At 50.9% G+C, this 23,866-nt stretch overlaps 2 protein-coding genes across 8 annotated transcripts in view; one reads left to right on the top strand and one right to left on the bottom strand.

Annotated features, from left to right (window-relative positions):
• Positions 1-2,315: 2,315 nt before the first annotated feature.
• Positions 2,316-9,575, top strand: ARPC5L (actin related protein 2/3 complex subunit 5 like). The gene is made up of 4 exons (XM_019970830.2): positions 2,316-2,600; positions 6,663-6,735; positions 7,708-7,884; positions 9,023-9,575. The coding sequence occupies exons 1-4, from the start codon at positions 2,452-2,454 to the stop codon at positions 9,083-9,085; spliced, it is 462 nt and encodes a 153-aa protein (XP_019826389.1). The 5' UTR covers positions 2,316-2,451; the 3' UTR covers positions 9,086-9,575.
• An 871-nt stretch (positions 9,576-10,446) lies between these two features.
• GOLGA1 (golgin A1) overlaps positions 10,447-23,866 on the bottom strand; it is a 44,046-nt gene continuing 30,626 nt past the window's right edge. For 6 of the 7 annotated variants that reach the window (XM_070799230.1, XM_070799226.1, XM_070799231.1 and 3 more), the window contains 8 exons: positions 19,339-19,428; positions 18,300-18,402; positions 18,041-18,195; positions 17,497-17,643; positions 14,409-14,468; positions 13,699-13,869; positions 13,096-13,182; positions 10,447-12,650 (listed from right to left, as the gene is read on the bottom strand). In XM_070799230.1, coding sequence (XP_070655331.1) covers positions 12,570-12,650; positions 13,096-13,182; positions 13,699-13,869; positions 14,409-14,468; positions 17,497-17,643; positions 18,041-18,195; positions 18,300-18,402; positions 19,339-19,428 — 894 coding nt within the window. In that variant the 3' untranslated portion in view covers positions 10,447-12,569. The remainder of the gene's footprint in view (positions 12,651-13,095; positions 13,183-13,698; positions 13,870-14,408; positions 14,469-17,496; positions 17,644-18,040; positions 18,196-18,299; positions 18,403-19,338; positions 19,429-23,866) is intronic. The other variant, XM_070799228.1, reaches the window with a different exon arrangement.

Below are 23,866 nucleotides of genomic sequence, written 5' to 3' on the forward strand. Positions count from 1 at the left end.
GTTAGATCATGTCTCTTCTCTGCCCAGAACTTCCAGGGCTGTCCTGAGTTAAGACCACATCCTTTTCTCACCTTCAAAGTCCTACAGCACCCGCCACTCCCCCTTCCCTCTTCCACGTCGTCGTTTCTTCTCGTAGGTTAAGATTTCTTTGCATTTCAGAAAGTGAAAGTCGCTCAGTCCTGTCTGACTCTTTGCAATCCCATGGACTATACAGTCCATGGAATTCTCCAAGCCAGAATACTAGAGTGGGTAGCCTTTCCCTTCTCCAGGGGATCTTCCCAACCCAGGGATTGAACCCAGGTTTTTCGGGCAGATTCTTTACCAGCTGAGCCACAAGGGAAGCCCCATCTTGTTTCTTCTTACTCTTCTGCTCCAGTATGGCCTTGCTTTTTCTGGAACACACCAAGCTTGCCCTGTGTTTGAGCCTTTGCTTGGCTCCATCCTTCAGATCCACTTCAGCGTCACCTCCTCAGGGACATTTCTCTTAACCACTTTATCCAAGGTGTTCTCAGAAACTGCATGTTTTTTTTTTTCCCCCTCCTCAAAATGCAGTCATCCCTGACATAGTGTGGATTTTTAAATTTCTGCCTCACTGACTGGAAGGCAGATCCATGATCATAAACAGTGATATTATTTCATTTACTAGTTTACTTGGGAGCTATTTCCTTACTTTTAAAATGAGCATTTCTGGTTTGAAATTCCTTCTGATCAGAATGTTCTGGGGATATGAATTTCTGTTAGCTTGTTGCCTGCCTCGGTCACAGATTTCTTCCCAGGTATGGAACTGATAGGCAGGTCTCCCAAGACCCTTGAGACTTTTATTCAGCACCTGTTTCACTGTAGGAGTCTATCTTTAGCACCCAATATTAGGTAGCACCTTAGCTGGGCAATATTTTTTGATCTGTAGAGAGTTCAATGAGAAATGTTTGAAAAAATGAAAACCCACGCACATTTCATTAACTACTGGTCTTTATGAAAAGGAATACCATTATATAGAAACAAAGACCCAATGTAGTCTCAGGCTAAGGCTCACTGTGGCTTCCCTCATAGTTCAGTTGGTAAAGAATCCGCCTGTAATGCAGGAGACCCCTGGTTCGATCCCTGGGTTAGGAACATCTCCTCGAGAAGGGATAGGCTACCCACTCCAGTATTCTGGCCTGGAGAATTCCGTGGACTGTATAGTCCATGGGGTCGCAAAGAGTCCACACAACTGAGCGACTTTCACTTTCACTTTGTGGCTCAGCTGGTAAAGAATCACCGCCCCCGCCACCCCGGGCCCAGGCAATGTGGGGAACCTGGGTTCGAGCCTTGGGTTGGGAAGATCCCCTGGAGAAGGGAAAGGCTACCCTGGGATGGTGGGTGGGAGCCTATCCCTTCTGGCCTGGAGAATTCCATAGACAGTATAGTCCAGGGGGTCGCAAAGAGTCGAAAACGAGAGCAAGAGCCCCTCAAGCAGCAGCCCAGGCACCTAATCTTGACACCACAAAGTTGTCCTTGACTCTGCCCTATTTCTCCCCACCCCCATTTCCCCCACTTCAGATTCTGCAGATTCCTTTTCTTCCAGGATATGCCTTTCCAGCCAGTCAAGATTTCTCAGTCCCCAGGACCTCGCCCTTCCTGCCAGGATGGTGGTCACAGGGTCATCCCCCTATCCCCGCCCCCTACACTGCGGGTCTAGGAGACTGCTACACACGCGGGACGCCGCACTCAAATCCAAATGTCTTCACTGTCTTGTCAGCACCCTCGATACATTTTAAACGTCTTGAAAGTCTCCCAGGCCATTAACAATAGGGTCACTACAACAATAAGGTCAGATGCAACCTCCTCTGAGCTCCGTGTGGTGGCGTCCTAAGGTCTTCAAATTCGAGACTTAGGCTCTCCCATTCAATCACTCTCGGGGCATAAGAACTACTACTCATCCCTCAGGCCTCAGCTCGAAGCTGTCTTCTCCCAGAAGCCTGCCAGCACTCGACAGGCAGAGCAGGGCTCCTTCTTCTGGAGGCCCCGTGCCCCCTCAGTCTGGGCAGAGATGACACCCGGAATCCGCGACTATGCCCGCCCTGGCCAGGGGTTCCTCGGGTGCAGGAGGGAAGCCGAAGAGTGCAGCTGTGGCATCTATGTGCTGGGCCTGCGGAGGATTGGCCGCCCGCTTCTCAGAAAGGTAAACTGAGATTCCATGAAGATTACTAGCCCCGCAGTGGTCCACAGGTTAGACTGCCAGGTCGGTCTCTCAGCGCTTCCCAAAGCGACGCACCCCGCCCCTCCCTCCCACCAGAACTTCCGGTTCCGGCGAGAACCGGAAGTGGGCGGGCGGCAGCGGCTGCGCGCGGAGGAGGTGGAGGAGGTGCCGGGCGGCCGCTTCCCGCCCCCGAGCCGGAGCCGGTTTTGAGCGGAGTAGAGTGGAGGTCTGCTCCGGAGCATAGCCGGTTCAGCGGGCGCTGAGTCCCCGCCATGGCCCGGAACACGCTGTCCTCGCGCTTCCGTCGGGTGGACATCGATGAATTTGATGAGAACAAATTCGTGGACGAGCAGGAGGAGGCGGCGGCGGCGGCGGGCGAGCCAGGCCCGGACCCTAGCGAGGTGGACGGGCTCCTGCGGCAATATCCTTCCCCCGCGCGGCGGCCCGGGCTCCCCTGTGGCCCGGCCTTCCTACTTTCCTCATCCCTGGCTCTGGCCCCTCAGGCCGGCCTCTCCGCTCCTCTCACCCCAGGACCCCCCAGGTCAGTCTCCCAACTCCCGATCTGGCTCTCCTCGGGCAGGCATCCTCAGTTCCCTTTCATCTGGCCTCCCCACTCCCCTTGTCCTGGTCTCGGGCCCCCTTGTCCTGGTCCCGGGCCCCTGGACCCTCCCTCAGCAGTGCGGCCCCACGCGGCTCCTGGATCCTGGTGGGCTGGCTGGCTCGGCGGCCCCAAGAGCATGCCGGACGGACCTCCAGCCCCGCAGGCCCTTCATTGCCCCGGGAGGCCTCTCCTCTTTCCTCCCTCCGTCCCCTCAGGTTGGCCCTTGCCTGGGCTCCCGATCACTCCATCTCTCTCATGCAGGAAACCGGGCCTTACTCGGGCTTGATCGGCGGGAGGGGCCAAGGTGAGCCACCGCTGAGTAATTGAGAGGCCAGGGCGGCTCCCAGGCACAGTCCTTTCGGGCTGGATCGCAGCACCACTTGAAAATAGGTGGTAGATGGCAGTCTTTGGGAAGAAAGGACCCAAGGGGGAGCGAAGGCTGCAGCCTTAGTCCAGCCCTGAGGTCTGAGATTTCACCTCGCACCTCAGAATCGTTCTGACCCTTCAGCTTAGTGCCACTCTTCCTCACCTACTCTTAGTTTCCTGTGACCATTGGGTTTTGGACCTCAGTGGTCTCAGCCACGTTCAACAAGTGAGTTTTGGCTCCCTCCCCCCATGGCCTTCTTGTGCAGGAAGCAGTGGAAAAAAACGAGTTGTTTAGAGCTAAGAAAAACCAAGCAGCATAAAGTGAGATGTAAAAGTAGAGCCCCGCGACTGGAAATGACTGTTTGTGGTCACAGAAAACAAGCATTTAGAAAACAAGATTAAAAATAGAGGTGGTTGTCACAGCCTGCTTGGTCCTTTAGCACTTTGAGCACAGGAAACTGACTTATTCTCACAGGAAGGATTTTTCTTTATTCAAATGGTGTTACAGGAAGTGCCTCCACCTCCCCCTTACTGGCCAGGACAGGGTTGGAGGCTCAGGCTGTACTGTATATAAATCAGGTTCTGGGTGTTTTATCAGTTGACTCAGCTTGGGAAGTTGAACCCATTCACTGCCTTTGGGAGGAGTCCTGCAGTGTTCCTCCAATGTGCCTTGGAAACAAATACCTTCAGCCTTTCTTTGTTTGAACAGAAATGTATTTTCAAAGGTGGGGATTCAAGCTTGTTATTTCCTGCCCCGTCAGGATCACCATGCTTTCCCCGTTGGTGAAGTGGGGTCATGAGAATGGCCCCCATGAGGGAAGGTTGATTCTGCACTGTGGTGCAGAACCCGGCTCATGGGCAGGTATTGGCAAAAGGACTCCAGCATCAGACCTGTGGCCCAGATCATCCACAGAAGGGGAGCGCAAGGTCTGGTTATCTGCTGTCTTGGTCCCATGCTGCAGGGACTTGTTGAAGGTCACCTCTTGGTACACTCCTGACATGATAGGTTCCTTGAGGCTGCTTGGAAGCCTAGGCTTAGCACATCAGGGGATGGTAGTTTCTCCACTAATGGCAGTGTCAGAAACCTTGTTACCATGGCGAGTGTACCTCTTGGGATTGGGGAAGGAGAGGTTAGCAAATGAGAACTGAGCAGGGCCCAGGAAGGGAGGTGGAAGGAGCTAATATTTGCTCAGTCCCTACCATGTGCCAGGTATTGGATTTAGATTAGATTATTGAACTGTGGAGCAGGCTTCTAGGAGTCTTAGAACAGAGGTGGGGGGAGTAGGGATAGGGGTTGGTTGATTGGAGTGGGAGAATGTAGGGAGTAGGCCCATCCTAGTTCTGTTACAGGGAAGCAAGTCATGGATGAAATAGAGCATGGGCTGTGTACCCACACAGACCCAATTCAGTCACGTTATAGCTGTGTGACTTTGAGTAGGTCAGTTACCCTCTCTGAACCTTGGTGGCCTCCTTTGTTAAAAGGAGAACCAAGCTGGGCTTACAGGTTCCATGGGAGCATTACTGCATCGCATCCCAGAAGGCTTCAGAACAGTACTGGACCCACAGCAAGTGTCCTGGGCATGCCATTTGGGTCTGCGGGGGAGTGGCTGCAGAGGGTTGTAGAAAGAGCTTGACTTTGGAGTCAGGCATGCTTGGGTTTGAAGGCCAGCTGGACAGCTTAGCTTTGTGACTTTGAGCCCGTCAATTTCCTTCTCTGAGACTCAGATTCATTGCCTTTAAAATCAGAATAATGATTCTTGTCACAAAGAACTGTTAGCAGTAATGAGATGACACGTGAAAACACCTGGGCACATATCTGAGACTTGGTTCTTTTTCTTCCTGCTTAGGCACCTTCTGATCCTCTGGAGCGAGGATCTGTCCAGAGCAGAGTTTTGAGTGATTTTGCAGTGTCTGCTGCCCCTGAGGAAATTTGTCCATGTTTGGAGATACTCTGATTGTCAGTTTGGTATGTGGTGGGGTGTGCCACTGGAAACTAGTGCGTGGAGGCCAGAGGTGCTGCTCAGTATTGTCAGATGCACAGGATAGACCCCACATCAGTCATCTGCTCTAAAATGTCATTAGTGCTGTGGTTGAGAAACCCTGATCTAGAGGAGACTAGGAGCTGGGCACCGTTCCCCAGCTTCCACAGCCGGTTTTCTGGAAGGGCCTAAAACTATCCTAGACAGAGGCCAGCTTGATAGATGGTATGCTCCTCCCTGCTCCCTAGTTGCCACAGCTGCTGAAGGCCCTTTCAACACTACAGTGAAGACCCTTACCTGTTCATCTTCTGAAGTACTGTTTCCCAACCATGCTTGGTTAGTGGAGTGCCAGTTGTACGGTTCCTCTTAAGCTTACTGGGACTCTGCTTATTTCTCTGGGATGCCAAATTCACAAAGAGTTCTGAGGTAGAAGTTTTATCAGTGACTGATATCAGACTGGCCCGTGCCTGGCTGGGAGAAAGGAATTCCAAAGCTGACAGGTACAGGGTGTGAGTGGGCTGCCTCTCACATTGCAAGGTGGACCACAGCCCCGCAGGGTGCTAGGGGGCTCCACCCTGGGTGTGTGGGCCCAACTCACTCAAGATGGAGGCCACAGGGGGGCAGACGGGGGACTCGGCTGTGCTCGGGAGGCTCTGGCTGTTCACACGTGGGTATGGCTGCATGAACAGGAGTAGAGACCCGATTGGGCAGAAGCCACCTCTTGTTCTATTTTTGAAGCTTTTTGGCTGAAGCTGATGTTTCGGATGAGGAAATGAAAGTCAGCTGATGTAATTCAGTTTAAAATAGGTGTCACCTTTAGGGACCTAACCCAGATTGTAATTTTCTTTTGCATGCTGGATATTCAGAGCTCAGCAAAGAATGTGTCAGGACTCCTGCTAAGGTTTGGGGAACAAGAAGGGGAGGGTTGGTTCGTTTTCTTGGCAGAAGGTTCTTTGAGATTGTTAAGTTTCCCTCCGTTGGGACCTGACTTGGGTAGGTTTTGGAAGATAAAAGTTTTAGCACATCTTAATTTCTTTAATGGTTTAACACACTGGATTAAGAATTAGGGACCTCCATCTGTGCCTTCGTTCTTCCCTTTGGAGAATGCGAAGATGAAAATGATAACCTCATACAGTGGTCATGAGGGTCTAGCAGGGCAGATACGGGGCCCGGTGCTAAGCAGATGTCAACCAGCTTTGTCAGATAGTGCTGCAAGTCACCCTGCTGGGGCAGCAACTTTATTCCTCCTCCCGGGAGGGAGCGAGTCCATGTCCAAACTTGCTTTGAAGGGGAAGGTTTAGGGGCCGCAGAAGGAGAGGTATGGCAGAGGTGCCCCTTCTGCCCTCTGCGTGGCTCAGGAGAGCTATAGACTGCCCTCTATTAACAGGTTGTGCCCACCCAGAAGCCACAGTGGGTGGGGGTTAGATGTGAATAAGATGGCATTTGTCTCTGCCCCCTTGAGCTCCTTCTGAAATGAGTTTGTTAAGAAAAGCGCGGACGTGCTGAGGCGAGCTGTCCTTAACCGCTGCTGGTGCACAGGGGACATGCTCCGGGCATTTCACGCAGCCTTGCGGAACTCTCCTGTCAACACCAAGAACCAAGCCGTGAAGGTAAAGGGGGTCGAGCCGCGGCGCTGCTGGGCGGTGTTGGGACCAGGGCGTGAGCTCCCCGGGGCTCTGGACAGCATGTGTCTCACTCTGCATCAGTGAATCTCTACCAGGGAAGTGAGCTGGCAGCGGGCAGTGTTTCCACAGAAGCTGCCTGGCGCCCCTGACACCAAAGCTGTCAGTGTTTGTAGTAAACACTCCCCAAAGAAACGTTCATTCCTCCCCAAAGCCTCATGGGGTGAGAAGTCAGCCCAGCCCTTCCTGATGAACAAAGTTATAAATTAGCTTGCCACATGGGACTTAGTGGTTATGCTTTTATAAGCTATCGAATAGGCTTTATTTGCATAAGGATTTTCAGTGTTTTATGATTTCTGCCTCTTAAAAACAGGTGAGATGAGACACTTGGGCAGACCGCATCGGTTAGGCTGCCTAAAATCTCATCAGTGAGGCTATCTGAAATTTGGTCCAGGGAAAGGGGTCTCTTTAGAGCTGGGTTTTTTCCTATGTTGTGATGATATCTTGATTTAATCAATGGCTGCACCTCTCAAACGTGGAGGGGAATGGCCCCTTTGTTCCACTGGGAGTGAGCACAGAAGATACGGCCAAGGAAACTCGCCTTTTGCTATGTGGGGGGTTTGTTGTTTGGTTTTTAAATATGGGAGTTTAAGGCCTTGCTGGTGTCAGCAGAAGTAGTGATTCTTCTCCCCAGTAAACTGCTTATTTCCCCTCAGATAAGTGGAATAAATCATTGGCTTTGAATACTTTGGGATACTTTGAGACTTAATAAACAAAATTTCACTATATATATATATATATATTTTTTTTTTTTTTAAGCATTGCAAATGAATTAGAAATTGGGCAGTGTTCCTAATGAGTTCTGACTACTTGCTTTGGTGTTTCAGAGCCTGCAGTGCAGGATGTGGGTATGCCTGGGCCATGGCTCTAGACCCCATTCCCTTTCTCTTTCCCCTGTAGGAGCGGGCCCAGGGCGTGGTGCTGAAAGTGCTTACAAACTTTAAGAGCAGCGAAATCGAGCAGGCTGTGCAGTCGCTGGACAGAAATGGCATTGACTTGCTAATGAAGTACATTTATAAAGGGTTTGAGAAGCCCACAGAGAATAGCAGCGCAGTGTTACTCCAGTGGCATGAAAAGGTACGTGAACATATTGCCCACTGGCTCACCCCCAGCCCAGGGTTCAGATCAACAGGCCAGGCAGTCCCACACACAGACAGGATGGGCTGCCTGTGAGAATGAGGGCCACGCCTCAAGCAACCTGGGACATCTGAGCACTTACCTCTCCCAAGGAAGCACTGGTAGGGGTCCACCATCTCTGGTCACTGCCGTTGCTTTAGCTGCGAGTTTTGCTGGGCAGGCCTCGGGGCCTGTAACTTGGCTGGGGAGGTTCAGGCAGGCTTGCTGGTGGCAGGGCTTTGATTACTTTCTTCGGGCTGGCGGAGGTGGTGGTCCTGGGCCTTAGATGCAGGCTGAGCCCTCTGGTTAGCTCTGAGGGCTTCCTGCTCCAGCCTCGCCTCACCTCACCAGGCCACACAGAAAGTGGTAGATACCTTGGCAGTCTTTTAATAGGACCTTCATCCTCCTAAAGCTGGAAAAGCTGGGCCTGTCCTTTGCTTGTTTTAGTACAAGGTGTTGGGGGGGGCACCTCTTGTCAAGCCAGTGTCCCTCATGAAAGGCTCTGCCGAGTACTAAGGGAGCGGCCCTTAACTGAGGGGTCAGTCACGTGGCCGGCCTCAGGCCTGGGCTGGGTTGTGGCCTTTGGTCCCGCTGGTGGGTGTTCTGCCTGCTCTGCCAGAAGGTGAGCTCCTGGGCTTCGTCACGGAGGTGACCATGGTGCTTGGGAGCTGAGCAAAGACCTCGGAGTGGTCTGGGGGGCCACGCTCTCTGGTCCCTTCATGGCAGCCGGATGCATGAGCCTGTGGACATTTCCACTGCAGTGGGCTAGTGTCTGTTTTAGGGCCTAGGGCTGTGCCTGGGTACAGTGAGCTTGTCAAAGGGAAGCTGAGGGGCTTGGTGTGAGCTTGGTGACAGTGTTGCAAGCCCAGTTCTCCTGCCTTAAAGAGCCAACGGCTTTTGGGGACCCTTTGTTCCAGGAAAGGGCTTGATCCCTCGAATGCGGGCCCTATTGGCACCTCTTATGTGCTCTTGCAGGAATGCTTTTTCAGAAGATCTGTGACATGGTCAGGAGTGTAGTCCCGTCTCCCCTGGCAAGAAGCGAGGAGCCCCTTGGCCAACCAGATCTCAATTGACACCTTTTCTTTTGCTGCCCCTACAGGCATTAGCAGTAGGAGGACTAGGCTCCATTATAAGAGTTCTTACAGCAAGAAAGACTGTTTAAAAAAAAGAGAGACTCATGTTACCTCGAGAATTTTGGATGCACAGGCTATCGAAGAAGGGATTGACAATGGGCCGCCTGCCTCGGAACTCCCAAGTCAACTATTTCAGGACCTGCATCCACTGAAGTGTGTTTTATTTTCAAGGTGGAGGGAGAGATCGTCTTAACTGTTTTCATAAATCCTTTGCAGGATCTGATAGTCTATGCCTTTGTTCACGAGTAACGCAGAACTGACATTGTGACCGTCTACCAGAGTGGCTGGCCCGCCTTGGTCCGGGGTACCTGTGTGCACTGCCTGTTTAAAAGGAGGGAGGGGTGATTTGGGCTGGTGCAGATCCAAGGGCTGCCGTAAAAGGGAGAGCTTGGTTTTTTTTTTGAAGCGGAAACCCCCGAGGGTTTGTACAGACACCCCGACCTCCCAGAGAAGGCGGGCTCTCTTGGGTTCATTGTAAAGTGCCTGCTGCATCAATAAAGCTCTTGGCTTATTAGTATATACTCTGCCGTGTGTTTCACGTGTATAAAAGGAACGGGAAATAAATGGGATGGTCATGAATGAGAGGTGGCCTGTTCTGGAAACTGGACGTGGAGGGGTAGACAGACAAAAGTCCCTGCAGAGCTGCCCGGGAGCGAGCGTGGCTTCCTCACAGTCTGGGTGCAGCAGTCCCTCAGCCTGGGCCACAGTGCTGCTGGCTGCTACACAGACATGTTTTGCTGAATAACTGTTGTTTTTACTCCTCTGATTTGGACCTAGTTTCGGCGCTTACTTAACAATCCTCAGTTTGTGTGACTGCACTTGGAGTCCTGGGAGTGCACTCAGGTGCGCCCATCACCCGCTCCTGACGCTGGGCTTGGCGGTTTGCCAGGAACACTGTGATGCTGAGGGGTTTTCTTTACAGGAGGAAGAGACAAACAGGTAGGAACAAGCCTGTACACAGACAAGGCACATTTTGTTCCCTGTAACCGCTGACGGTAGGCCTGTCTGAAGAGCAGATGCTTGTCTTTCCTTTTTAGCACATGGAACTGTAGTCTGCATTCTGTTATGGTAAGGACCCCATTCGTATTCCTGAAGCTCTCCCCAGTCATGCGGGCCTTGGAGATGGATGTTGACCAAAGTGACAATCCTCCCAGCTCCTCTGCAGAACCCCCACCCTTCCTGGGAGGTAGGACTAGGCTGCTGGCTTCATTAAACTACAAATATAATATTTACTCACCCAAACCTAACCTGGGAAGGTTCTTTCTGCAAGACAAATGCTCTAAGGCCCTTGAAGCTAGCCTTGAAGTTTTCAAGTGAGACACAAGGTACTAAATTTAACAAGTCACAGAGGAGATGCTGACACCAACCGATAAGTAAAATGCACTGCATCTGGATTGAAGGGCTTTAATCAAAAGTGTATTGCACCACAAATGTATTTTCTACAGCAGTTTTAGATAATACAGTCCCTATTTACAACATGGAGGGTGAGATCAAGATCCGACGCTCATATAAAGGGCTCTATGTACTGTCTAGCACAGAACGTTCTATACAAGTAAAAGTGCATTAAATCACTTAAGAGTATTTACTCCACTCTTCCTCTTAAAGCTGAAGGAAATTCAACATGCAGGAGGAAAGCCTAATCAGAACGAATCCTCCCTGTGCAAGAACAGACCTAACGGGGCCCCACAACTGTGTCTAAAACTGCCGGCGGGTGTTGGGGCGTCGAGACCAGCTCAAGGGCTGGAGAGGCCACGGGAGTCGGCGGGGCCTCCCACAGCTGTGCTGGGATCGCCCTAACTACCCAATTTAAGGAACTCTTTCCTGGAACAGCTGGAAGAGCTACTTCCTACTTGTCAAAATGATGGAACAGAAGGGAGTCCTGGTTTGTGTCCCCACCAGATAATGGGAAATGGGCTCCTAGACGCGGGTCGCATCTGCCGGGGGAGCCGCAGGAGGAGGTGGGTAACAAGCGTCACTGGGCAGCAGAGCCCGAGCTGGATGTGGGTAATGCTGCCCTTGCTTGGTACTTCGAGGGCCATGGGACTGTCTTACGTTAACTGCATATCCTTGCTTTCCTGTGAGATATATTTTATATATATATTAGCCCTAAACAATTGAGAAACCTAACATCATTGGGTAACTGATGATAAATCTAGGAGCTCCAGTTAGTAACTCAGTTTTTTATTTAACCAATAAAACTTTCATCAAACTATACAGTTTCCCTTTAGATCTGAAAGTGTGGCTTATCCAGGGCAAGTGTTTCCCTTTCTTTAATGATGATGAATACGAGATTTCATCAGTCACTCCCAGAGCCATCTGCGTGTTGTCGAGCACTGCAGCCAGGCAGGGGCCGCCTGGACGCCACACGTGAATGTAGTGTCATCTTAAATATCCGGGGGTGGGTGCGGCGATGGGGAGATGGTGGCTCCACTTAAAGGGCAGTCCACCTCCAACGTTTTGGTCAAGGCTGGGGGGAGGAGAGGAGCAGCTGCGGCTTCCTTTGAATACAGCAGACTGTCCTCAGCAGTAGAAAACATTGATTAGCATTTGCTCAGTGTTATAACAACAGAATTAAGATCTAAGCAAGTGAAATACCACCACTGCTTCAGAGGGAGGCAGATTGGGACAAGGATCCCAATCTTAGAAATAATTTCCTCTTGATGCTCTGATTTTCCCTTAAGAACACCAGTTAAATGGATTTTATAATACAGAAGACATGTTTATAATAGCGAGGAACTTTAGCTATAAAAAATAGTTTAAAATGGTTTACCAGCAACCTATCCACCACAAGTACATTCATTAAAAAGGCAATTGAGTGTATTTGGTACTAAGAATCTTTTTACACATTTGCTAGTTTTCTTCAGTAAAATGAGATACTGTCAGAAAGGTGCATATATTCATTAATCCACACTGGCCCCAGAGTACCTTAGAGATGGACACATCTGAAGTTCTAGGATGTCTGAGTAGCAAGGTGAAATAATGTTTCCTTGGGCGGAAGCGCTCAAAAGCCTCTTCTAACTCACCTGAACCCAAACTTACAAACAGGGAAAGGGAGCTGAAAAAAGCCAGCCTCACTGAGTTGGCTCTTCACGGCAGAAGCAGGTGGGTCTGCCCTCCTGGGCACCGTTTTGAAGGCCTGTCTGTCCAGCATCATCACCACATGATGGATTGGCTGCCTCCCCTCTGACACAGGCTGAGGGCTTCAGCTTTAAGTGCTAACTGAAAGAAGATTCAGGTGCAGGTGGGTGCTGGCCAGAGCTGGGATTTTAGCAGCACTGTGGCAATGTGGGTTGTGCCAGGGCTCTCCGGAAACCAGGATGTCAGGATCAGCGACCTCCTGAGATTCGTATCAGTCTGCAGGAGTGGGCCTTAAGTCTTGTAAACAATGTTCAGACGCTTGTACAAAATACTGCAGTTACAGTGATTAAAAACCCACCAGGACTGTGGTGTGTCAGTGTTCTTTTCACAGAAAAAGTGTCAGCCCTTGGAGCCCCCATCCCTGGGTAGTGCCACCTAGGACCACGGTGTCCGAGGGTTGGAGATAGACGGCCGGATGCTGCCCTTGGGAGCTGGCTTGGACCCAAACCACGACATCTGTGTTTGAAACAAAAAAGGCTCCAGAGATGAGGAGCCAGGACTGGGTGCAGAAGGAGCTGAAAGATTCCCCTCCCATCCTGCCCTCCTGGCCCTTCCTCCCCTCCACGATCCTGACTCTGGTGGGAGCAGCTCAGTGTTTTCTACTACAGCTTTTATGCAGGTACTTTATGGGTATTTTTCACTTTTTTAAAAAGTCTGGGTGCTAGCCAGACCTGAGCTGTTGATGAAGTGATACCAATGGGAGTGCTGTCACAGGCCTGTTAGTCAAGTACAGCAGAGACCTGTGGGCACAGAGCGTGTCCTCAGTCAGCACTGCCCCATCAAGTTCATCATCCAGAGGCACCTTCCAAGCTAATGATGCAGCCGTGCACTGCTCTCATCTGCCAGGGCTGGGACGACTGACTAGTTTTTGGAAGGCAGACAGCAGACCAGGAAACCCTACCTTATACTCCAGGGTTTCTTTGAGCATGTTCTCCTCCTCTTGTGAAAAGTTCAGCAACACTGACACAGCTTTTATAAGATGAAAAGCCTGAAACAAAGTAAGTTTTGCTGCCATGGGCCTCGATGGGAGTTAGCAGGCGGTCAGCAGCTAACTGGTAGCCATCTCCCGGTCCTGCTCCTCTGGTGCACTCCCGGCTTGGTCGGCAAGGACCACATAGAGGGTGGAGGTGGGCATTCTGAGGGCTGCTGGCTCTTCTCCCCTACCTCTTACTTGGGGACTGGCAAGATCACCAGGACGGCCATGGCAGCTCCCTGCTCTTCAGCAGGAGGCAGGACCGCTGGACAGATGCAGCTCCCTGGACCCTGGCCTCGGCATCCAACCCCCATCTCCTCCCAGGAGCCAGTTCCCTACTAGGAGTCCCCTGCGGGCTGCTCAACCAGCAGGTCAATGCCAGCTGGAGACATGACTAAGTGTCCACACTTGTGGTCAAAGTGGACTGTGGGAAAGGAAGAAAGAAATGGAACTGGTGGGAAGCCAGGTGAGGCCCAGACAAATGAACCAGGTGGAACTCAGTACCCAAAGGGCAATTCAAAAGCCCTTTACCTCAGATTCGCGACAGGACATGAATTTTAAAACCACGTGTTTGAGGTACTCGAAGTTGATCTCACGAGCGTCAGTCAGGTCAGCATTATTTGTGACCGAAGGTGCCAAGTTTGACATCTCAGGCCCAGGCTTCTCTCGGACTTCAAAAAGCTCATTATCAGGTCTAATTTTCTGAAAAAAACCAAAGATGCTACATTGAGCCCTTCAAGACAGATCTGAAAATGACACGGGAAAGTCACCTGGCCTAGGCTGTGATCACCTGAAGCTCTTTGCCACACACAGAACACAGCAGGGTGACAGGGGCTCAGCTGGGAAGGAAGCGCCAGCACCTAAGAAGGTAGGGTGCTGGCTGGGAGGAGGGATAGAGGGACATGAGGAAGTTCAGCCATTTCCTTTATCCAGGTCAGGACTAGTCTCCTGGGGCAGTGAGCACCCGACCTGGCCTTCTGCATGCATGCGTGCTACACACATCACCTCACTGACCTCTCAGAAAACACACTGGCTCACAGAAAGAGGGCTTGTGCCAGGGGTCACAGAGCCACTTTCCAGGAGCACGTTCAAGGTGGCAGGGCCACGCCCCACCAGCCAACATCTGACTTCCCAGAGATCTGCGGTCCCGGGGGAGGAAGGGAGCACCATCAGGCAGTGAGGGCCCTGAGGAGGACCACGCAGCCAGCAGGGCTCGGGCGGCAGGGAGAAGGGTCACTCACCAGTTCCTTTTGCAGAGTCTTCTTGAGCTCCAGCATTCTTTGCTGCATCTGCTTTATGGTCTGTGATCAAAGTCCCACCCCCACAAAAAGCCATCCATTAAATGCACGTTTCACCATCTCTAAGGTGCCAAGGACCACAGCACAGACAGAAAACCCCTTGGGTCCGCATACACCTGTCAGATGCCCCTGCCTCGTCTCCTGAGAGGCTCGTGCTTATGACACACCCGCCGCCGTGGCCTCTCCCCTCACATGCTGCTGCTCTGCACGCACTTGCTCTCTGGGCCCTGCCGGGCCACGGCCCAGTGCTGCCCCCACTATGGCCTGGGTCCTCAGGACTGCTTCAGGCACTTGCCCCTGTAGGTGGCAGAGCTCAAAATGCCTCTGCATAGTACATTCTGTCCTTCAGAATTATATTTACTTGCTATCACCCCAAAAGAGGATACCTGGGCCAAAACTGAACAGTTCTCACCACCACCACTGATCTCCTAGAATACTGTAAGAATTCTCAGTGCTGATCTGGAACAGTGTAAGAGATCACAGCTTTTTGGCATAACCCAACAACGCTGGGTTTTATAGCTTTCATTTATTTTCCTATTTTTGGTGAGTTTAATTATTAGTATTACAGGCCTTAAATATAATTTATTACACATTCCATTAATAACCAGAAAGGCTGAACTTTGTTTTCCAATGAAAACATTTACTGTGTAAACAATACAGGGAAGAATTTTAAATAAAAATTTCTCCAAAACCTCACAACTCTAACATATCAAAAAGAGTTTTTCCTATGAACTTCTAGCCCATGTCACCATTCTTGCACTGAATAGCTAGAACTCTGAATAGTATTTTGCATTTATCAGAGTTTCCACAGCTTTAGTTTTCCTAATAATAACTTTTAATGTGACAGTAACTCTAGGGGATGCCCCATGTCTTCTTATATAGCCAAATTTCCTTTTTTTTTTTTTTTTACCACACTGCCTGGTCTGTGGAACCTTAGTTCCCTGACCAGGGACTGAAACCACTGGCATGGCAGTGAAAGCGCCAAGTCCTAACCACCGGACTGCCAGGGAATTCCCTGAGTTTCCATGCTTAAACAAAGCTGTAATAAGCTTCATTTTCTCAACAGTGGTATGTCCACAGTCCTCTAGAGAACAAGATGGTTGGGCTGGGGACTGTGTAAGCGTCTCCAGCTCCTGTGAAGCACGTCACACTGCCTCCAACACCTCACTGACAGAATGGTGAGATTCTGTTTCATTGTGTATTCTCTGGTTGACCACGGGGCTGGGCATTCCCCCAAAAGTACACTTGCTATTTTATGTTACTTGATTTTCTAGGTTTTTGACTCATTCATTAATTTGCTCAACAAATACTGAGTCTCTACACTGGTCTAGAGACTGAGGAAACAGCGAAAAAAAAAAAAGGGGGAAGAAAAAGGAAAGAAAAAATGTCTGCCCTCTGGAGGGAAAAAGTTAACCAGCAAATCTACAGTGTATCACAAGGTATAAGAGGCCTGGAGAAAAAGAGGAAGGTGGGGGGACAGGAGTTCTGGTGGGGAGGGTCGGCAGAGCAGCAGGGGAGGCCTCACTGAGAAAATGACACCACGGAGGAGGCGAGGGGACTGGGGGAGGATCTTCCAGACAGAAGGCTCAGCAAGTGCAAGGGCCCAGGCGGGAGGGCGCTTGGGATTCACAGAAAGGCGAGGCTGCTGCACGTGAGGAAATGCAGGGGAAGCGGAGGGTGCGGGGTGAAGGGCAGCAAGGAGCCAGACCACTCAGAGGGTGCGGGGTGAAGGGCAGTAAGGAGCCAGACCACTCAGGCTTTGCAGCCACCGTAAGGACTTGGGCTTTTATGGGAACAGTGAGTCATCAGAGCGCTGGAAAAAACAAGCACAGGGGAACCAGTTAGAAGCCCATCCCTGTCCTCCAGGGAAGACAGGGTGGTCACCAGGTAGCAGGTGGCAGCAGGGGCGGGAGGAGAAGCAGCTCCTTCCGCGTATAGTTTGAAGGGAGAGCACGAGGGATTTCCTAATGATCTGGACATTGGCTGTGAGAGAAACAGGGGGTCAGGGATGGCTGCAAGGTTCTGGCCACTTCCTGAGATAGAAAAGATGGCAGCGGATGCTAGAAAGTGTGGTCAGTCTGAAGTCTGGCTCTGAATGTTTCCGATTTCAGCTGCCTTTCAGACACTGACACAGAGAGATACGGTAGATACAGAAGTCTTGAGTTCACGGGCGCTGTCTGGACTGGAAGCGTGGTAAGGTGCCAGCAGCACACAGGACGGGTGAGATCACCACGGATGCGAGTGTGACCTGGAGAAGCTGAGTGAGGGCAGGGCCCGGGGACACACAGTGTGTGCGTGTCTGTATTGCCCAGAAGAGATCAGTGGGTGTGGGGAGGGGAAGGGGGAGACAGGGAGGGAGCGAGGGAGGGAGGGAGGTGGGGGCGGGGAAGAGAAAGAAGGAACCCCTTTTCCCGTGTTAAACAGCAACCACACGATCTGCAGGCAGAATTTCAGGCCAGAGCACTAACCAGGCCGTACATTAACTTCACAGGACACAGTAAACCCAGGCTCAAATGAGCCCCTGCATTTACAGGTGCAGAGGCCAGGCAGGATGGGTGGAATCATGACATTTATTAAGCCTCTATCAAATACCAGAAAACTTACAGGAAATTAACAGTTTCAATTCATCACCCAATACCCGCCCCCTAAAACCCCCAAACCGCTTCAAGGCAAGCATCAGCGCTCTCATTTCACAGCTGGAGAAGAAGGTGCAGAGGCCAGGGGACTGGCTAAGACCGGCTGGCGAGGGCAGAGGGGGCGGGGACACCGAGGCCTGCTACTGCCCCAGCCCTGACACTCCGGACGCCACCTCAGGTCAGGGCTGGAGACGACTTGTGGAGTGAGAAAGCAGAGGGCCATGCACGAGGCAAGCAAGCAGAGAAGAGCCAGAAGGAAGGCCTTCTAATGGGAGGTAAGACCGCCCCCAAGCGCGGCCCAGGGGCATCAGCACAAAGCCTGGAGAAGGGGCTGGAGGGTTTTAGGCACAAAGATGGGAAAGGAGACATAAACAGCTGAGGTGAAGCATCCTCACCTTATTTTTCTCTAGAAGTTGCTGCTCCAAGTCCTGTTTTTCCTTCTGTAGCTGCCCCAGATCCGTGGCTGCCCCCATCTCTCCGTTTGGTATTCCCTCCACAGCTGGAAGCTGGTACTCGGGGTCTTGCCTGGCCCTCGAGGTCACCTACAGGGTGGTGGCAGCACAGGTAACGGTCAAGCTACGCCACCGACCTCCTGGGGCGGGGCCTGACTCACTGCAAAGGGGATGACTGATGTGTCCGCCAGGCACCAGCAGGAACCAGACTATGGAGATCCCCTCAGGGCCCTCCGGGGGGGACAATTAACCTCCCATATAAGGAGCTGGCTGGGAAGGAGGGCTTCAGCACTTGAACGCGGACAGGTGTTGTCGCATCAGATGGGCTCCTCAATGCTCACAAATCCCTCATCAGGGAGGTGCCCTCCCGTTGAAGAGGAAGCTGAAGCTGCCCAGCGCCCCCCAGGCCTGCCCACTGCCTCCGCCCATTGGTGACATGCTGCCCCCCCACTGCCCCCACACCCTGAGCAGCTCAGGCAGGACTCACATGGGGCTTGCTGGCTGACAGCACCAGGGGCCGCTCCTGGCCCGTCAGCCTCAGCAGGTCCTCCCGCGTGGCTGTGGCCTCCTCGGCCCTCAGGCCCTGCAGGGCCTCCAGCTCGCTCTGCAGCTGGCGTGTCTGCAGCAGCGCAGAGTCGTGACCTAGGCCAGGCACAGAAGCAGTGAGCACACTGACTGGGCCCCTCCATGCTGGGGTCCCCAGCAAGAACAGGCGAGAAGGCTCAGCCGGGGGCAGGGGCCCTCACCTTTCTTCAGCTGGAGAATCTCCTGCTCTTTCTGGAGAATCACTTCCATTTTCTCCTGCAGACTCTGCTCCTTCTCGCCCATCATGGCTGTCAGGTCAGCGGCCTTGGAGAGAAAACCCAATATGAGAGAAGGCTAGGAGTAGCAATCACATCTTCCTTAAAGGAGTCTCCACTTTTCCGTTACCCAGGGTCCTCCATGAATCCCTCCCTGAAGGCCACAGCCTAGAACATTTCCCAAGCTAACCTCTGCACCTATTAACAGAAACACGCGCAAGTCAGTTCTCTTCGGCAGGCACAGGGGCCCCTGCCCCCACGGCCCCCTGCCTGCAGTGGGCCCACCACAGACATGGCCATTAGCCCAGCCTTCCCACAGGCTGTCATGACTGTAACTTCATGTCCTGCGTGCCTGTGGCATGCCCAGCACTGGATGCACACGACTTCACTGTTGTGGTATTCATGAAGGTGTGATTATCACAGGGTCTTTTCAGAGGCAACTCCAACAGACCTGTTAAGAACCTACCAGAGCCTCAGAGCCAGTTACCCAGACCTGGGGCCTGAGCCTGAGCCTGTCCTCAGAAGACGGCAGCTTCTCCCACCCTTCTGGCTGAAAGCTCAACTGTGGTCTCTGGGGCCTGCAGCCAGTGGGGCCCACCTCCCAGAATCAGAACCTGGGTGTGGACTTGCCTCCAGGTAACATTTGTAACAGTAACCAACTATCAAAATTTTAAAAGGTTATCCCATGGGGTGAGAGTTTCTTTCCTTTTGTCTTTTTTTTTGGCCACACTCTCGAGCATGTGGGATCTAGTTCCCTGACCTGCGATCAAACCCACACCCCCTGCATTGGAAGCACAGTCTTAACCATTGGACCACCAGGGAAGTCTGGAGGGTTTCTAACGTTTTCTCCTGCCTTCCTAGAGACATCAGGGAAACCAAGCAGCTGGCAGCATTCCTAGACCTGTGTCCACCCCCTGCTCTGAAGAGATGGGAGGTAGATCAGTCCTGGCTGGGACTGCTGGGGGCCGCATCCCACGGGCCCTACCTGCTGCTGCAACTCTTCCCTCTGCTTCCGCACCTCCTCCAGGGCTTGAGCCATTGCCACACTCACGATTTCTCTTTGGCTCCATTCTTCCTACAATCCAGAAAATGGGTAGGAGATTTGAGTCCCAAAACCCAGTTCCCACTTTCTTCACTGCACACACCAGGTGAAGCCCACAGAGAGAGGACTGTCTCACAGGAACAGACGAGTGCGTCTCCTGCTCCCCGAGGTTCCCAGGCTACCTTCTGGCTGCACGGCCTTCCGTTCCTCTGTGAGAATTGTCCCAGTGCACAGCCCACTAACCCCTCTAGGGACAGGCATACCGCTGAGGGTTGGTCATCCCATGAGCATGCCAGTCAGTACTCAGGCCAAAGGCTAGAGGACCCAGACTTGAAGAGCTGCTCTAATGAAATCAACACAGAACCACACGACTCAGGCCCATGTGAACGGAGCAGCTGATTGGAACAATTTGGTTACAGAAATGATAACAAGCAACTACTAAATTTTAATACAGCAAATGTCAGATTCATCAAAATCATCCATAGTACAGGACAGAAAACTGAAGCTCTGAGAGGTCATGTAATTTGCATGAGGTCTGAGAGCGAGTAAGTGGCAGGGCCAGGTTTTAAGCCAGTGCCTGAGCTCAGAGCCAAGGCTCTGGCTGCTACACTCTACCACCCAGGCCTTTCTACCTCAAGCAGGGCTGCCCCACTGGCCCTTCCCAGATCACGGCGCCTCTTTCCTGACAAACGCATCAGTCCTCTTCCCTGACATGATGCTGTGCTCACTCATCAACCCCCAGATGAATAATAATATGGCTTCTCAGGTGCCTGCACACTGGTCAGGAATGTCTGGTGTTTCTATCTACCCACAATCACCCCTTTTGGGCGTAAAAGTCTCATCACTGCTATTCCCCACTGCCGCCCTGCAATTCCACATGGTTCTGGTAGGGCTGCCAATAATGATGCCCCTGTTTTGTGGCTATAGGAATAAGCATGTTCATCAGGCCTGGTCAATCATAGTACCTCATACCCATGGCCAAATCAATCTGTCCAAGGGTGGCTCTGTCATCCAAGATGAACCAATCAAATCCTTTTTTATATCAAAATCCCTTTTTAGTATGGTAACGTTGAGTGGGACATGTCTTCGTTCCCCTGGGGTTGCTAAGCTGGAATGTTATCAGTGTGGAGTTGCTGAAGTGATGTCCTATCATCCATCATGGAGGAATGCAAGGACAAGCTGGGTGACACAGGGTAAGTCAGGTGAGGCAAGCTAGGAGACCAGAGGCCCACATTCTAGTCAGACAAGCCTTTCTGGTTCTGTGAACTGCTCAGCTTCACCTGTGAAATCTCCTTTTCCACTTACACAAGCCGGGGGGTGAACGGAGGGAGATGCCAACCTCACGGCCTGTCCCTTCTGACGTCTACTGGGGAGCTGTCAGAATTGGCTTTCCATGAGTCCACCTCTAGTAGAGAAGGAAAACTGGTGCTGGAACTTAAGAGGCTGACAGTGGGACCCTGAACTACCCCAGACAATCCCCCGCATAGGAGAAGCTCTGCTGATACAGGAGAAGGAACAAGGGGTTTCAGGCTGAGCCGAGCTATGAGATCCTGGCCCTGCAGGCCCAGGTGCTGGGAAGGGGGACAAGAGCGTCATATGCCTACAGGAGCCTTTTCTGGGGAAGTTCAGGACAGACACTACAACTGACGCTGTCTTAAGGGGACAGGAGGCAGGCTGCGAGCAAGAAAACAGGAAAGCGTGTCAGGGCAGGAAGCAGAGGCTCAAAGCACCTCCATGCCAGGAACTGCACTTGGCACTTTTCATCCATGGTCATGCTTTATCCTCACGGTATCATCCTCTTGAGGTCAAGGGTCATCACCTTCAGTTTGAAAAAAGAAAACTAGATTCCTTCAAGGAGCAGCTCGTGAGGGGCCAGGGTGGCACCCAGAACTGAATCTGTGTGGTTCTAAAGTCTGTGCTAGTGCCACAGAAACACACACGACCCAGGATCTGAGGCTGAGCTCAGGGTCACTGAGCAAGTCAGCAGGCCACCCACACGCACAGTTCTCTGCACCTGGAAATGATTTTCCCAGAGGACTGTTCTGAAAAATATGGATCCGAACAATACAAAAAAAAAAGTGTGCACCTAAAATAATGTTTCAAAATACTTGAAGCACAGATTGACAGAGGGAGAAAGAGACAAATCCAGGATCATAGTTGAAGATTTAGCACCCCTCTCAGCAAGTGATGAGGCACACTGACCAAAACAAACAGACAAAATCAGAAGACCTACAGAAGATGTGGACGATACTGTTAACCAATCTGACCTCTTTAGCATTTGCAGAACGCTCTCCCTAAGAGCAGACTATACATATTTCTTCAAGTGCATTCAGTTACTTACCAAGATAGGTTGGGTCATAAAATAAGTCTAAATAAATATGAAGCACTGAAATCATTCAGAATATTATCTGACCATAATGATATTAAACCAGAAATCCAAGACACTGAGAAAATTCACCCAAACGTTTGAAAATTAACCACGCTCCGAAAAAGCCTGTGTGTGCTGTTTTTCAGTTACTGCCTCAGCCCACACCCAATGTTTCATATTCTGCTCTTAGATGTTGAACCTGGGATTCTGCAAACCATGTTTCTCCCTCCGGGTCCAGCCGGCTCCATACTTAGATATTGATCCATACTCAATTCTGCCAGCAGGGGGAGCTCCAGGGAGACTGGAATGCAGGAGGAGGGAGGAAAAGACTCCTCCTTTTGGTCAGATTGCAGTTTCTGCCAGCAATGCAGCTTGGCCCTGGCAGCAGCAAGTTCTTCCTGAAGCAGCAGCTGCATCCACTCTGCAGTCTTCTGACACCTGCAGCTGAATTCACTCATGGCCCTATCGCCCAGCACACACACCAGCACCAACTGTAGTACAGAGCCCCCTCATAAGAGGTCTGACTGGCAAATCTGTGGAGCTCCTCTTCTTAATTCCTAAGAAGAGGACTTAAGTTAATTGTTGGAATACTAAGTTGGAATTTAGTTAATTCCAACTTCTTCACTTTCTTCTCTTAGTCCTACAGTTGGAAAGCTGAGTCCTACACTTGCTACCTTTGTGATATCTTTTAACTGTTTCAGTGCTGGAGAAGAAACTTTACCTTAGAACATAAATTCTCACTCAAATAACTGGGGTGGTTCTTCTCTCCCAGCTGGGCCGTGAACAGTGTGCTGTGCGTCAGATTTTCGTCCTGGGCACATACTTGCAATAAGCACTGCTATCCATTCGTTCCTCTCTCTTTACGTCTTCTGTACATCTAGAATGTTCCTTCCAGTACTTCCTTAGTGCACGTCTGTTATCAACTAATTCTTGGTGTTTTGTTGCTTTTCTTTTAGCGCTACTACAATACGGTGTCTGGGTATGGATTTTAAAATTTGTCCTGTTTGGATCTGGAAGAACTCTTATACCTGTCCCTGTGACTCGACAGCTTTCATCAGTTTGAAAAATTCTCACCCATCATCTCTTGAATGCTTCTCAGTTTTTTTCATTGCCTCTGAGTTTCCACTGACACACGATAAAGCATCTCACAGTATCCTGTCTTTTATCATTTTTTCCCTGCATTTCATTCTGCCCTTTCTTCCATTACTTATCTCTTGAGTTCTAATCTGCTGTTAAGCTCATTGTTTTTTAGGAGCTTTACTTAAGTATAATTGACAATAATAAACTGCACATAATTAAAGTGTACAACTGATGAATTATGATGAAACCATAATTCAAAAAAAACAGTGAAAATATCTATTCCTCCAGAAAGTTTCCTCAGGTCCTTTGGAAATCTACTGCATTTTTACTTTCAGCTACTGCACTTTTCAGTTTTGAAACTCTTATTTAATTCCTTTTCAAAACTACTTTTATTACAATTTCTGAATCCCTGCTAAAATGTTCACTTTTGCCTTTTATATTCTTAAACAGAGCAAGCACAGTGATATACAAGCCTCCTCAAAGGTCTTCCTGCTTCTGTACTTGCCTCCTTTACAGAGCATTCTTCACACAGAGCCAGAGTAATCCTCTTAAAACAAAACTTCTCACATCATCCCTCTGCTTAAAACTTCCAGCTGCCTCCTCGACAACCCCCTAACCATCCACAAATGCCAGTTCCGCTCCTTCTCTACTCACAGTATAGAACTCTCCCTCGGACACTGCAAATGCACACATAGAGACATGACACCTGGGCTTCCCTCATGGTCCAGTGGTTAAGAATCTGCCTGCTAATGCAGGGATGCAGCTTTGATCCCTGGTCTGGAAGACTCCACATGCAGCAAGGTGGCTGAACCCATGCGCTGCAACTGCTGGGCCTGCACACCTAGAAGTTGTGCTCTGCAGCAGGAGAGGTCACTGCAATGAGAGACCCTTGCACCGCAATGACAAGCAGCCATCACTCACTGAAACCAGAGAAGGCCCACATGCAGCAACAGAGGCCAGCACGGCCAAAAATAAAAATGTTTTAAAAAGACATGACTTTGTGAAACTGACGCTATTAGATAA

This window comes from Bos indicus, chromosome 11 (genome assembly GCF_029378745.1).
Source record: "Bos indicus isolate NIAB-ARS_2022 breed Sahiwal x Tharparkar chromosome 11, NIAB-ARS_B.indTharparkar_mat_pri_1.0, whole genome shotgun sequence".
Classification (NCBI taxonomy): Eukaryota; Metazoa; Chordata; class Mammalia; order Artiodactyla; family Bovidae; genus Bos; species Bos indicus.

What these genes read in the sequence shown, in the direction of transcription:
- ARPC5L (XM_019970830.2), top strand. Translation starts at nt 2,452, where the DNA reads ATGGCCCGGAACACGCTGTCCTCGCGCTTCCGTCGGGTGGACATCGAT. An exon ending in GTGGACGGGCTCCTGCGGCA is followed by an intron (nt 2,601 to 6,662) that starts ATATCCTTCCCC and finishes CTGCTGGTGCAC; the next exon opens with AGGGGACATGCTCCGGGCAT. An exon ending in TACTCCAGTGGCATGAAAAG is followed by an intron (nt 7,885 to 9,022) that starts GTACGTGAACAT and finishes CTGCCCCTACAG; the next exon opens with GCATTAGCAGTAGGAGGACT.